Below are 14516 nucleotides of genomic sequence, written 5' to 3'. Positions count from 1 at the left end.
ATTAGAACATGTTTCATGCTAAATATCTTAGCTCTAGCTCTTTGAGTTCTTTAAAAGAAGATTTTTTAAGTTTTTACTATATACATATAGGGAAAATCAATGACCCCCTGGGGCGGAGCCAATTTTGACCCCAGGGCTTTTATTTGAACAAACTTGGTAGACACCCATAAGAACATGTTTCATGCCAAATATCTTAGCTCTAGCTCTTTTGGTTCTTTAAAAGAAGATTTTTTAAGTTTTACTATATACATATAGGGAAAATCAATGACCCCCTGGGGCGGGGCCAATTTTGACCCCAGAGCTTTTATTTGAACAAATTTGGTAGACACTCACTAGAAGATGTTTCATGCCAAATATCTAAGCTCTAGCTCTTCGGGTTCTTTAAAAGGAGATTTTTTAAGTTTTTACTATATGCATATAGGGAAAATCAATGACCCCCGGGGCGGGGCCAATTTTGACCCCAGGGCTTTTATTTGAACAAACTTGGTAGACACCCATTAGAACATGTTTCATGCCAAATATCTTAGCTCTAGCTCTTTGAGTTCTTTAAAAGAAGATTTTTTAAGTTTTTACTATATACATATAGGGAAAATCAATGACCCCCTGGGGCGGGGCCAATTTTGACCCCAGGGCTTTTATTTGAACAATCTTGGTAGACACTCACTAGAAGATGTTTCATGCCAAATATCTAAGCTCTAGCTCTTTCGGTTTTTTAAAAGAAGATATTTAAAGTTTTTTCTTTTGGTTGCCATGGCAACCAGAGTTCTGCATGGAATTAAATTCTTTGAACAATTTTTAAAGGTGACCACCAAAGGAACATTCCTGTGAAGTTTGGATGAAATTGGCTTAGTGGTTTATGAGGAGATGTCATTTAAAGTAAAAGTTTACGGACGGACGGACGACGGATGGACGCCGGACGAAAAGCGATCACAAAAGCTCACCCTGTCACTTTGTGACAGGTGAGCTAAAAAGTATTTTAAATTTCAATTGAATATCTCAAGCAATAATTGAGATATTTGACTTTACAAAAAAACTTTAACCAAGATTTCTAAGTTCCAAAGGGGCATAATTCTGTCAATATTGTAGGCAGAGTTATCCAACTTGTCAATCTGATGTACCTTGTTACTATAAATAAGTATTGTAAATTTCAATTGAATATCTCAAGCAATAATTGAGATATTTGACTTTACAAAAAACTTTAACCAAAATTTCTAAGTTAAAAAGGGGCATAATTCTGTCAATATTGTAGGCATAGTTATCCAACTTGTCAATCTGATGTACCTTGTTACTATAAATAAGTATTGTAAGTTTCAATTGAATATCTCAAGCAATAATTGAGATATTTGACTTTACAAAAAACTTTAACCAAAATTTCTAAGTTAAAAAGGGGCATAATTCTGTCAATATTGTAGGCAGAGTTATCCAACTTGTCAATCTGATGTACCTTGTTACTATAAATAAGTATTGTAAGTTTCAATTGAATATCTCAAGTAATAATTGAGATATTTGACTTTACAAAAACTTTAACCAACGCAGACGCCGACGCGGACGCTGATGCCGACGCCGGGGCGACTACAATAGCTCTCATATTCTTCGAATAGTCGAGCTAAAAACGTAAAGTATGGATGCAAACTTATTAAAGATTAATTCAAGATGTAAAAATTTGCAAAAAAATCCAGGTAAAATAAATAACCGAAATATTTGAGAGCTTTTTCAATGGCAAGACCCATTTTTTAACATACCAAGTCCAACATGTGCCTCCTCTATCATACTAACATCATTAGCACCATCTCCTATAGCAGCTGTCACAGGATTTTCTCTAGAATTCTTGATCAACTTCACAACCTGGAAACAAAACAAAATTTCTTATCACATTTGCAATACAAGATATAAATTAAATTCCTTACAATTAACTGGTTTTACTTCCCCTGTTATAGGGAAAGCCGCTTCCAATACATAGTTCATTCTTTTCTTCAAATAAAACATATTTAGTGAAAATTTCATGAATTTCAATAATTTCTGTGATAAAATTAAAATTTACTCAGAGCATAGTATATGTTTAAACAAGAGCTGTCCGTAAGACAGCGCGCTCGACTTTTTTATTGCTTGCCAATAAAAAAAGTTTTTGCAGTAAAAGGCAATACAAGAATCTCTGTATTTTTAAAGTGAACTAGTTGTTTGATACCCTTGAATATTACAGCAATGTTTATATGACATAATTTATGGTAAAGTGAACAAGTGGATAGGAATGAATTTTTTTAGATTTTTTAAGTTTTTTAGTGCTTGCCTATAATACAAAACATTGACAGTTAAGGGCCATAATTCAAATAAAATCTTTGACAGAATTACCTTCTCCTGGACATGTTTGGGAATCATGATTGTAAACAAGTATTCCAACTTTCAAATTAATATCTCAAACAGTTCAGTCAAAAAGTGGACTGGTACTAAAAACTTAACCAAGATTCTAAGTCGATAAAAGGCCTTAATTTTTAAAACAAATCCTTGACAGAGTTACCTTCTCTTGCGTACAGATGGGGGTAATGATGTGAAATAGCATTAAAAGTTTCAAAGCAATATCTCAAAGGGTTAAGGCAATAAGTGGATTTTACCCATATTCAATGTATTTTCTAAGTCAAAAAGGGGCATAATTCTGTCAAAAACCTTGACAGAGTTATGTCCTCTTGTCTGTTGATGAAGGTCGTGATGGTAAACAAGTATGGTCAGTTTCAAAGCAATACCTCCAATGGTTTTGAAATAAAGTGAGGTGGTACAAAAAACTTAACCAAGCTCAATACACTTTCTAAGTCAAAAAAGGGCCATAATTCTGTCAAAAACCTTGACAGAGTTATGTACTCTTGTCTGTAGATGGAAGTTATGATGGTGAACAAGTATGGTAAGTTTCAAAGCCATACTTGTAATACTTCTGAAATAAAGTGGGGTGGTACGAAAAACTTAACCAAGGTGTGACACCAACGCCGACGCCGACGCCGGGGCGAGTAGGATAGCTCCCCTTTTCATAGAAAAGTCGAGCTAAAAATCAAAACAAAAATAATCAAAAACATAAGATACATAATTGTTTGAAATAAAAACTTCAAATTTCAATAAACATAATTTACCTCGGCTTTTTGTAGTGGCGTCATTCTACAACACAGGACGGCAGAACACTTCATACAGAGATCTCGGAGAATATCGGCATGCTCTATCAGACAGTATGCTAAACTAGTGCCATCTATAACAATGGCAAACTTCTCGTCACGATTCACTGGATTGTCCAAACTGAAACATAAAATACATCAAAAGGTAAACATCTGTTCATAATATACACATATACTAAGGTTTCATTTATAAATGATGCAAACAGAAGAACTTTCTTCAAAGAAAAACTTATCAAATCTAAATAATTACATGAATTTATTACATGTTTTGCAGTAGATTACTGAATTATAACGGTTAATTATATTCTGATAATTTCACAGTAATAATTACCAAATATAATTTCACAGTAGCCGAACTATATTTGGCGTAAAAATAAAATATTTATCATTAATGAATGTTTTTTCAGCGGAAATGTAGTCAATCATAATAAAAAATGTACGTGATAACTGTAGTTCGTAAATATTTACGAACGTTGTGCTGAAAAACATCTAAAATCTAAAAATAATCATGGAATTATATTTTGCTTCAACATTGTGACGTCATTATTTGATGACGTCATGAAGATAAGAGCATGACGTTACGCGGCAAAAATTAGTAAAATGGTGTAAAAATCGTTAAAAAATCATGAAATAAACAGAAAATTTGTTTGTTTTACATGTGAGATCAAATAATATTTCACTCGTGAACCCCAGCTATTATATTTTCACTCGTGGCTACACCACTCGTGGAAAATATTGCATCTGGTGTTCACTCGGTGAAATATTTTTCGATCTTACACTGAAACAAACAAATATCCTCTATATCATCGATATAAGAATAGCAAATACATGCATAAAACCATGAGATATATCTGTTACTCTACTTAAGACAAGTCTTAATTAAATTTTTACTTCAACCATATGTGGGAAAAAAAACAACAATTATCAAAGGATTTTACTTTATAAAAAAAACCAAAGTTTTATACAAAATTAGGCCATTAAAATTGTGTAACACTCACGTCTGGGAATGTTTGCGTATCAAATCAGCACAGTCCAAGCCAGACTGCATCTGTGTTATCTTCAATTGTAACATATCTCGGGAGAAATGTCCTGCGGAATGACTAATATTCACTGCTGTCTCTTCTTTATCACCCGTCAACACCCATACCTTCAATATATTCAGATTAACATGCACTCTTACATACTATATTGAGGCATTAGTTTGCAAATTTTTGAATATTTTTTTTTCCAATTTTCTTCAATGCTCTCACTATTCCAGAGTTATTAATAATAAAAAATAATAAAATTTTTTTAAAGATGTTTTCATATAATTATAATGAAACTTGTGTTTCTATTATCATATTCTAACAACATGCTAAGTTTTAAGAAATTCTATTAAACAGTTTTATTTTGCCTATATGTCTATATGAAAACTCCTGAAAACGTCCTTAACAGTATTCTTTTAAGTTCCATTTGAAGAAATTTTAAAGCTAATTTAAACCACTCTAGTGTCAGCTTACTGGTATTAACCAGTTCTAGTGTGGCATAATAAAACACGATTGTGACCTCTTCTTAGACCTAACACACAATCTCTACAAGGTTTAGAGGAAATCACCTTTTCCACTAGACCATCACTCCCTTAAATAATTTCTCTCACTGATATTTTATTTCATTTTTATTTCATCACACTCACAATGTTAAGGAAATTTGGCGACTTTTCAGCATCAATAGTAGAGGGAGTTCTCAAATGATTGTGCATAATTTCAGCCACTTGTAGGCACATGGGTAGAACCCAGACTCAATACCTACTGAAATGGTTATCAATAGAGGTAATAACTAGAAATGTGTCCATAGGACACGGGTGCCCCCACTGCGCCACTGTTCTGTCAATCTTATGACTCTAGGTCAAATATTTTTTGAAAACTAAAAATCTTTTACTAAATAAAGGGCAAAAACTTAACAAATACTGAATAAATCCACAAGCAAACCCCAAGGTGCATAAGTACACATGCTGACCAACATTCTTGTAAACTTTCAGACTTACAAGTGAAATACTTTTTGAGCTATGCATGAAAATTGCAAATTTATACTACTGTAAGTCAAGGGCAATAACTCTTACAAAACTGAAAAAAATCCACATGCAAAGTCCTAGGTGCATAGCTTCACAGTGATGTGAATCATTATTCCTGTAATTTAGTGATGTTGATCATTATTCCTGTAAAGTTGGTTGATTCTAACTCAAGCACTCAAGGAACAAATAACAACATAATGAAACAGTTTTTACTAAGTCAAGGGAAATAACTACAAATACTGGATAAATCCACAAGTGAAACCCCAGGTGCAAAACTAAATATGCTGAGCAACCTTCCCATAAAGTTTAATGACTATGTCAAATCCTTTTTGAGTTACATGCTACACAAGTTGAAAATTGCAAAAAATTTCTAAGTCAAGGGCAATAACTCTAAAAATACAAAAAATATCCAGACGAAAATACCCAGGTGCACAACAACATATGCTGATCAACATTCCTGTAAAGTTTCATGACTCTATGTCAAATACTTTTTGAGTTACATGCGACACAAGTTGAAAATTGCAAAATTTTACTAAGTCAAGGGCAATAACTCTAAAAATACTAAAAATATCCAGATGAAAATACCCAGGTGCACAACTACACATGCTGATCAACATTCCTGAAAAGTTTCATGACTCTAGGTCAAATACTTTTTGAGTTACATGCGACACAAGTTGAAAATTGCAAAATTTTACTAAGTCAAGGGCAATAACTCTAAAAATACTAAAAATATCCAGACGAAAATACCCAGGTGCACAACTACACATGCTGATCAACATTCCTGTAAAGTTTCATGACTCTATGTCAAATACTTTTTGTGTTACATGCGACACAAGTTGAAAATTGCAAAATTTTACTAAGTCAAGGTCAATAACTCTAAAAATACTAAAAATATCAAGACGAAAAATACCCAGGTGCACAACTACACATGCTGATCAACATTCCTGTAAAGTTTCTTGACTCTAGGTCAAATACTTTTTGAGTTACGTGCGACACAAAAGAGAACGGACGGACGGGCAAGGGTAAATCTAAATGCCCGCCACTAAAGTGGGGGCACAAAAATAGAGCTGTGTCATCTAACCCACATAACAACAACCATAAACAATGCATCATTATCATAACATTAAGTACAGAAAGTTATCTATTCAGAGATATTTGGGAAGGAAAGGGAGGTAAATCTATACTACCTTGATACCAGCAGTCAGTAAAGCTTGTATAGTTTCAGGAACATCGTCCTGAAGTTTATCTTCTACAGCCGTTGCCCCTAGCAACTTGAAATTCTTCTCCACATAATCAAAGGCTTCTGCAAGCTATAATGATAAATGATATAAACATAATTATTATTATCATACAAAACATATGATAAATCATATAAACATTTTGAAGGACAAGGTAATTTTACTAAACAAAACCACCAAATTCTACTGCAAGTTTTATAGTTTTTGAAATTCTATGTTTAAATATTCATTTAATTTCATTTCGCACCATATTTTCATTTAATTAATTGACAAAACATCAAGCTTGAAGAAATGAAATTGAACTTGTTGACTAAAACAATATTATGCTTGCCAGAGGCTCGCATAATACGGTTTTATTCAACTGGTTCAATAGATTTAATATTAAACCTACACTCACTCAATATTTTCTATATATTATGCCAATTTATTTCTGCAATAAAAGCTTTACTGAGCACATACCTTTACTTCCCTTTGTGTTAGAGATTTCCTGGCTTCTGACAACATTTGGTCAAACTTTGTATATTCCTGACTCTCTAACCGCCGCATAGCGATAACTAAAGTCCTTAATCCAAGCTGAAATGTGTAAAATTGTTAAAAAATCTGTATGTATACATTACTGTATAATATATAGACATATACTTTCATTTCCAACTTTATTTCATATCTTTTGCAAAGTGACATTGGTAGATAATTAGTCAAAACACATGTCCTTGGCATTTTGTTACATATTTTTGAGTTTAAGGCATGACATAGAAAACATCATGAATCCTACTCTTTAATGAGCATAGAACAAATTCATTACAATTTTCATCACCTTAGTGCAATAACTGGGTAACTCCTAGAGCATACTCCTAAATCTTAGAAGGACTTCACCCTTAACTGCACTAAGGTGATGTAATACATCATATATTTCATTAATTTATAGGCAGGAACTTTAATGTTACATATACTCCTCAGTTTAGCACACAGGGGTTACTTTAAATGCTATGTTCAATATTGACTTGCCTCAGCCACCAGAATATAGTCTGTCTGACTACTGACTGCGGTCTGATTTTTTTTTGGTCTGATTTATTTTTATACTGTTGACAGGTTTCTTTCATTACCAAAATCCCATACTATAACAATGGAAACTTCTATTTCTAAACAGGAAAGACACTTAATTTGTTATTTAAATTCAACATGATTTCTGATCCCTCAGAGACAACTTCTTAAAAGTATTTCCTTGAAAAAGTGACCAAGTCCTGCAATAAAATAAAATGGCTATTGTCACAGGTTACGCCACAAGTTATGTCATGGATCTCACACACACATATATATACATAATATACGGTATATAAAATATGCTCACCACAGCGTATTCATTAACATGTAGAAGGGTGCTGGATATATCCCCCTCTATAACCCTGTCTAGTATAGCTGTCTCTGCCCCTTTACTCAGCAAGTAGATTTCATCTGCAATAAAACATGCTGCTTTTAGAACAATATTTGCAATAAGATGCACAGTCTTTGTTAATAACAAAGTCTTTTAATACAAGTAACATCCTAAAGATTGTTGCACAAAATTGTTGCATTAAAGAGCTCTATAGCCAGGAAATGGTTTTTCAAAGTCAATCCATAAATATCTCCAAATCAAAATAATTGTTTACTGTTTTTGTATTATTTTCTGCTGAATTAATATACCAGATGCACCAGCTTAGTTCAAATTTGGGCTTATTTTCATGGATTAATAATAACCTACTATCAAATTGGTGACTAATTTCTTTTCCTATGCAAAAAAAGGGGGGGGGGACGTTTATTGTAGAACATACAATATATTTGGTTATTTACCATTTTCATTCTGGACTATGACACTCATTCTTTTTCTGGTTGGATCAAACTCCAGTGAATGTAAAAGTTTGTATCTCCTCATCTCTCCTTTAAACGTTATTTCCAATCTCTCATCATGCGTCCCATGGAAAACAACACCAAACCTATACATATAAAAATACTAAAATAGACACTGATAAATTTCTGAACCAATCCTTATCTGAGCCAAACTTTTACCTATTTATAACAGATCAAAAACCATGCAAGATGGAAAACATTTCAGTTTTCCCTATAATACAAGTATTTTACATATCAACATAGGTAAAACCCTCTCCATAAGTATATAATTATGAATCTAGGTAAATCACTTATTGTGTTCAAAATGACCAGAAATGTTTAGTATTGGGTTACCAGAATAATGTATTCCACAATTGATAGTCGAAAATTTCAATCACGACTAGATAATTCAACATGTTTAGCAAGAAAATCTGTCATTATTTATTTCATTTAATTGAAACATCTTTATATCTCAGCACATACCTTCTACATGCCTCGACAAACGCTTTCTCGTCAGGTGACGAGGCCTGATACTCGTAATCATATCCTCCGTAACTGTACATAGACGAGGCACCGAGATCAACAGCCTGAGGGTGATCTACACGTATATTGTGGCATAACACCAGTACTGTTAGGAACGTCTCCATTTCTTCCTACAAAAAAACAAATCAATGACAACCATGATAAAAGCAACTTCACTGAGGTCCAAAAACCTAAATGCATAAAATTTGAATTACTTAAATAGATCAGGGGCTGTTAAAATAGACAGATATGCAAAAGATAATTAAAAAATATCCTAAGAAAAATTGAAAATTGCATGTTTGTGCCATTCTTAGTCCCATTTGAGTGAAAAGTGTTGCAATACTTTTTAGGTGTGGGTCATTTTTCACTATTAGAAATCTTGTTCTTGAAAACAGAGCGAACCAATAATCTGAAATTTTGCACACACAATATTAGTCTAAGCCTTCATCAAATGTACATTTATCTTGAAAAATTATTTCCAGTCCCGTCATGTCAAAAAAAAAACCTCATTGGAGTCCCTTTAACATTCTGTACCCATTTCATGTCAATTAATTTCACCTTTGATCTTTCACTTTTTTTTTATTTATTAATTATTTTTTTTGTGTTGCATAAAATTATAATTAAATTAACTAGAACTGCCACTATCATGGCGTGAATACCCCCGCATACCACTTTGTCAGAATCAACAGTAGCTATTTAGAGCTCAAGGACAACCTCCCTGCCAAATCTGAGGTTACTAAGCCAGTGCATTGCTAAGTTATGTATTCTACATGCTTCAAATGTGAAAATGTCAATACATTGCGGACAGGACATTCTTTAGCAATTGAGAAGAAAAGCTTTTTTTTTGTCAAGGTGCCTGTGACCTTGACCTTTGACCCAGTGAATTCAAAATCAATAGGGGTCACCTTATAGTCATGATTAACATCCATACCAAATATGAAGACTGTGGGTCAAAGGAATCTTAAGTTAATGGGTGGACAAACTTTTTGAAGTCAAAGTCCCTATGACCTTGACCTTTGATCCAGTGACCTCAAAATCAAAAGGGGTCATCTACTAATCATGATCAACATCCATGCCAAATATGAAGACTGTGGGTCAAAGGAATCTAAAGTTATTGGGCAGACAAACTTTTTGAAGTCAAAGTCCCTGTGACCTTGACCTTTGACCTGGTGACCTCAAAATCAATAGGGGTCATCTACTAATCATGACTAACCTCCATGCCAAATATGAAGATTATGGGTCAAAGGAATCTTAGGTTATTGGGCGGACAAGCTTTTTGAAGTCAAGGCCCCTGTGACCTTGACCTTTGACCTGGTGACCTCAAAATCAATAGGGGTCATCTACTAATCATGACTAACCTCCATGCCAAATATGACGACTGTAGGTCAAAGGAATCTTAAGTTATTGGGCGGACAAGCTTTTTGAAGTCAAGGCCCCTGTGACCTTGACCTTTAACCTGGTGACCTCAAAATCAATAGGGGTCATCTTCTTATCATGACTAACCTCCATGCCAAATATAAAGACTGTAGGTCAAAGGAATCTTAAGTTATTGGGCGGACAAGCCTTTTGAAGTCAAGGCCCCTGTGACCTTGACCTTTGACCAAGTGACCTCAAAATCAATAGGGGTCATCTACTAATCATGACTAACCTCCATGCCAAATATGAAGACTAAGGGTCAAAGGAATCTCAAGTTATTGGGCGGACAAGAAAAAACTGACGGACGGCCGGCGGACGGACAAGCTGATTCCAGTATACCCCCCTTACAACTTTGTTGTGCGGGGGTATAAATATTGATAAGCAAAAGGTCTTATATCATGTCAGTCTAAATATTAAGATAAGTGTTAAACAGATGATAATTTTCATATTTCATTGAATAAAATTGACTAATCCTTTGAATTATATGGCATATAATTCATAAATTGGATAAGAATAAACTAACAGAGTGAGTCAACTTCTTATGACTGAAAAACATTAATGATTATTTATAAAAATCATATATAATTATGGTTTATATATGGATAATTCATATTTGGATATGAAAGGTCACATAATGTGACAAGAAAGATATGTGCAGAAATGCTAGGGATATAATCTGACAATTAAATAATTTAATATATGCCTCTAAAATGTACACTATAATCAAACACAGTACTAATGATGTAATCGATACAATAGGTTGTGTAATTATAATACATATTTCATTTTTGTTCAAAATAATTTCCTCAGAATGAGAAAAAGATTTGTATTTCAAATGACTAAAATTTGAAATAATCTGTAAAAATTATTACAGTTTTCTTTCATTATAATGATCCAATCTGGAAAGATAATGGGAGGTCACTCTTGGCAACTTTTTATCTTATAATACTCAAAAATTGTTAACAACAGTAACTAGGGGATTGATCATTACAAAACAATAGTATTTTTTTACTAACAGTATATTAATTAGGTAAAAGATACTTGGTATATTTATTATATTTTCATGATCTTTATTTTTCATGTGTGCGAGGAAACAGTTCATTTGTGTTAAAAATAATACAATAGAAAATGGTGGGATATACATGTACTTGTTGATACAAATTAAGAATTAATTCTTATCACAGAAAAAAACTCATTTTTATGGGTTGAAAATTATATACATGTATGTGCAGGGAGTGTTTACTGAGGACATCAAATAAAAACATATCAAGGTGAACTTACAAAATGCTGATAACTTTGCTGTTGTGAAAAAATCAATAAATTATATTGTAAACAAAATGAAACCAAAAATTACAATATACATATAAAAGAAGTATAAAGTTAATAACAAAGAATTTTGTTAATTTATTGAATTATATAGGATATATATATTAGTTACAGGACTGTTCATTAATAATTACTGTGTTAGTGGATATTTCTGTGTGTCGAAAAGTTAGCTAATTTAAAATTCAAGATATTTCGCATGAGGAAATATTAGCCAATCACACAAGGGTAGAATTTAATGGTAATTTGGTTGATATTTCTGCTAGAGGAAATTTTCACAATTTCATTAATTCGCAAAATTCGCCAATATTTCTGCGTCGCTAACTTAACCACTTATACAGCATACTAGTTACTGTGAAATCATGCTAAGATCTTACACTAAGAACAGGTACAGGGTTGGGGTCATTCCCAGCAGGGGAGGTTTCACACAACATTCCACCGAGTTCCTCGTAACGTTTACCATTTATAGAACACATTCGGAACTGCATATCATTCTCCGTCAGGGTACCAGTCTTGTCTGTGAACAGGTACTCTACCTGTAAAATCAATTATAGCTTGCTCGAAGTCTAAAATCAAGGTTTCTTTTAATAAGATTTGTTGCAAAATGGTTTCATACATTTATTTTATAAAAAATTAACATGTCACCAAGCCCTTGAATCACCGTAGTAAGTCATTAACAACGTTTGTGTATGGTCCACAGAGCTATATTATGCCATTGGCTTTCATAACAATTTGGCTGACAACTTGTCTTGTGTCATTTGTTCTACACTGGCAATTCAGATTATTTAGAAGAAGTTGATTTATTAGAAGTTCGAAGTAACTTGTAGAAAACAGAAAGTTCTGGAGCAGTGTCCAGGAGATCTTGTTATGTAATCCACCTGGGTAAATGCTTTTAAAAACTGTTAATGAACTCAACTTAATAAATTAAGCCACAAACACTCATTTATTTTGTATCATTACTAGTCAGATCATCAACATCTTTACTTGATGTGCCACTTAACATATGCATTAAGGTACTGACAGAAACATAGGTTAAACAAAATCTTCATAAAGCATGTTTGAAGAAAGAAATTGTTCCTGGGGAAAGTGTTTTACATTAAAGAAATTTCTTCACATGCTGTGTGTAACCTCTTTTTATCAGCTCTATAGCCATGTACCTATAATTTTGCATATATAACAATAAATTTTGCATATATAACAATGTTACACTGCTTTTCCTTTACTTACATTTTACCCTACCAACATGAAAACTCGAATTAACTCTTTCATATTTTAAAATGTCAAAAATTTCTTTGACTTTTTGGGCATTTAATACTAACAGAATGTTACAAATGTATGAGAGTAGTTAATCACTTGCGGAGAAATTTCTTATTTATGATTTATAGTGAGACAACCAGAAAAGCCTGTTAGATAGACCGACGGCTCAGATATGACCAAAATGTGTTACAATCACAGTAATAATCAAACAGACATTTTTTTTTATCTCCTTAGATACGTCATCTGGAATAACAAAGATATTCAAATTTTTTACACATTCCTGGACATTTGATAAATTAATAGCGAGACAAATGAGCCCCATAATATATACCTGTCCTAACTCTTCATTTAAATCTGATGTATTTGCTTTAGCCCTTTCATTGGTTCCCGGGTCAAACATATCTACATCCCATGCAAAAAACATGGAACCAACAAATTTTTGTAGTTCTGAAAAAGAAAATTATTTAAAGATAAAACAAGAGCACCGCTAGGCGGAGCATTATATGCCCGAAAGTACTTTTTCTTTTAGTGAGGAAGACATGGGAATTAAATACAGTATTACCTCCTTCAAAAAGCAATCCTCCTTTATAGCTGAAGAACATTCATGTATATATACAGTTCTTGTTTTCAAAGCACCACCATCAAGTTGTTATCTTGTAAGTAAAAATGCTACAATGGATGGACACCAAGACGTCAGGGGTATAAAGCTGTTAATCCTATAAAATTTTACAGCTGTAGTTCAATTAATACTTGAGTTATTGAGCGAAAACTGTTTCCAGTTTAAAGGTGATAGTAATCCCTTGATCTTTGACCTTGTGACCCCAAAATCAATAGGGGTCTTCTACCCAATATGAACAATCATCCTATGAAGTTTGAATACTGTGGGCCAAATGGAACTTAAATAATGCTCCGGAAACCATTTTCAGTATTAAGCTAATAGTGACCTTGACCTTTGACCTTGTGACCCCTAAATCAATAGTGGTCTTTAACCCAATATGGACAATCATCCTATGAAGTTTGAATACTGTGGGCCAAAAGGAACTTAAGTTTTGCTCCGGAAACCATTTTCAGTATTTAGCTAATAGTGACCTTGACCTTTGACCTTGTGACCCCAAAATCAATAGGGGTCTTCTACCCAATATGGGCAATCATCCTATGAAGTTTGAATACTGTGGGCCAAATGGAACTTAAGTTATGCTCCGGAAACCAAATTGCTAACGGACGGTCGGACGGACAGACGGACGCCAGGGGGTATAACATAATATGCCCGAAAGAATTTCGGGCATATAAAAATACTAAATAAAATAACATTTCATATACTCCCCCCCCCCCCACACACACACACAAAATACAGTAAGATATTTTTTGACTTATTGAATTTATTTAATAGGTCATTAAAAGCATTTTGGAGAGTCATGGAGTTACTGCTTATTAAGGAATTATGTTGTAGTGGTGATTAAGATACATTGAATCTTTTTCATAACCCAGGGAACAAGCCCTACACCGGGTTACATTAAAGTTTTTTCCACAAAAAAATGACACCAGTACTGGTCTGTTCATGCAGCAAACTTCAAGCTTTCATCACAAATGAGCTAATCAAAAAACTTTTCACTTAAACAGAGAAGAACAAGACTTAAGTGACCTTCATACAGTTTTTTTTCATCATTATATCAAAAGCTACATTTCAATGAT

The 14516-nt window shown here is 33.3% G+C and overlaps 1 protein-coding gene across 16 annotated transcripts in view; it reads right to left on the bottom strand.

Annotated features, from left to right (window-relative positions):
* Positions 1 to 14516, bottom strand: part of LOC132739707 (phospholipid-transporting ATPase IF-like) — a 77290-nt gene that overhangs the window by 41802 nt on the left and 20972 nt on the right. For 15 of the 16 annotated variants that reach the window (XR_009627045.1, XR_009627046.1, XR_009627047.1 and 12 more), the window contains exons 11-21: positions 13156 to 13271; positions 11945 to 12103; positions 11526 to 11543; positions 8790 to 8959; positions 8271 to 8413; positions 7792 to 7895; positions 6903 to 7016; positions 6393 to 6515; positions 4154 to 4302; positions 3117 to 3276; positions 1743 to 1845 (exon numbers count right to left, since the gene is read on the bottom strand). Coding sequence is in view for 13 of the 16 variants with exons in the window: in XM_060727481.1 (XP_060583464.1) it covers positions 1743 to 1845; positions 3117 to 3276; positions 4154 to 4302; positions 6393 to 6515; positions 6903 to 7016; positions 7792 to 7895; positions 8271 to 8413; positions 8790 to 8959; positions 11526 to 11543; positions 11945 to 12103; positions 13156 to 13271 (1359 nt within the window). In the remaining 3 variants the exon portion in view is untranslated. The remainder of the gene's footprint in view (positions 1 to 1742; positions 1846 to 3116; positions 3277 to 4153; positions 4303 to 6392; positions 6516 to 6902; positions 7017 to 7791; positions 7896 to 8270; positions 8414 to 8789; positions 8960 to 11525; positions 11544 to 11944; positions 12104 to 13155; positions 13272 to 14516) is intronic. The other variant, XM_060727483.1, reaches the window with a different exon arrangement.

The sequence above is a fragment of the Ruditapes philippinarum genome, unplaced genomic scaffold (genome assembly GCF_026571515.1).
Source record: "Ruditapes philippinarum isolate M1 unplaced genomic scaffold, ASM2657151v2 ctg4618_1_1_1_1, whole genome shotgun sequence".
Classification (NCBI taxonomy): Eukaryota; Metazoa; Mollusca; class Bivalvia; order Venerida; family Veneridae; genus Ruditapes; species Ruditapes philippinarum.
This window is presented reverse-complemented; position numbering and strand designations above follow the sequence as displayed.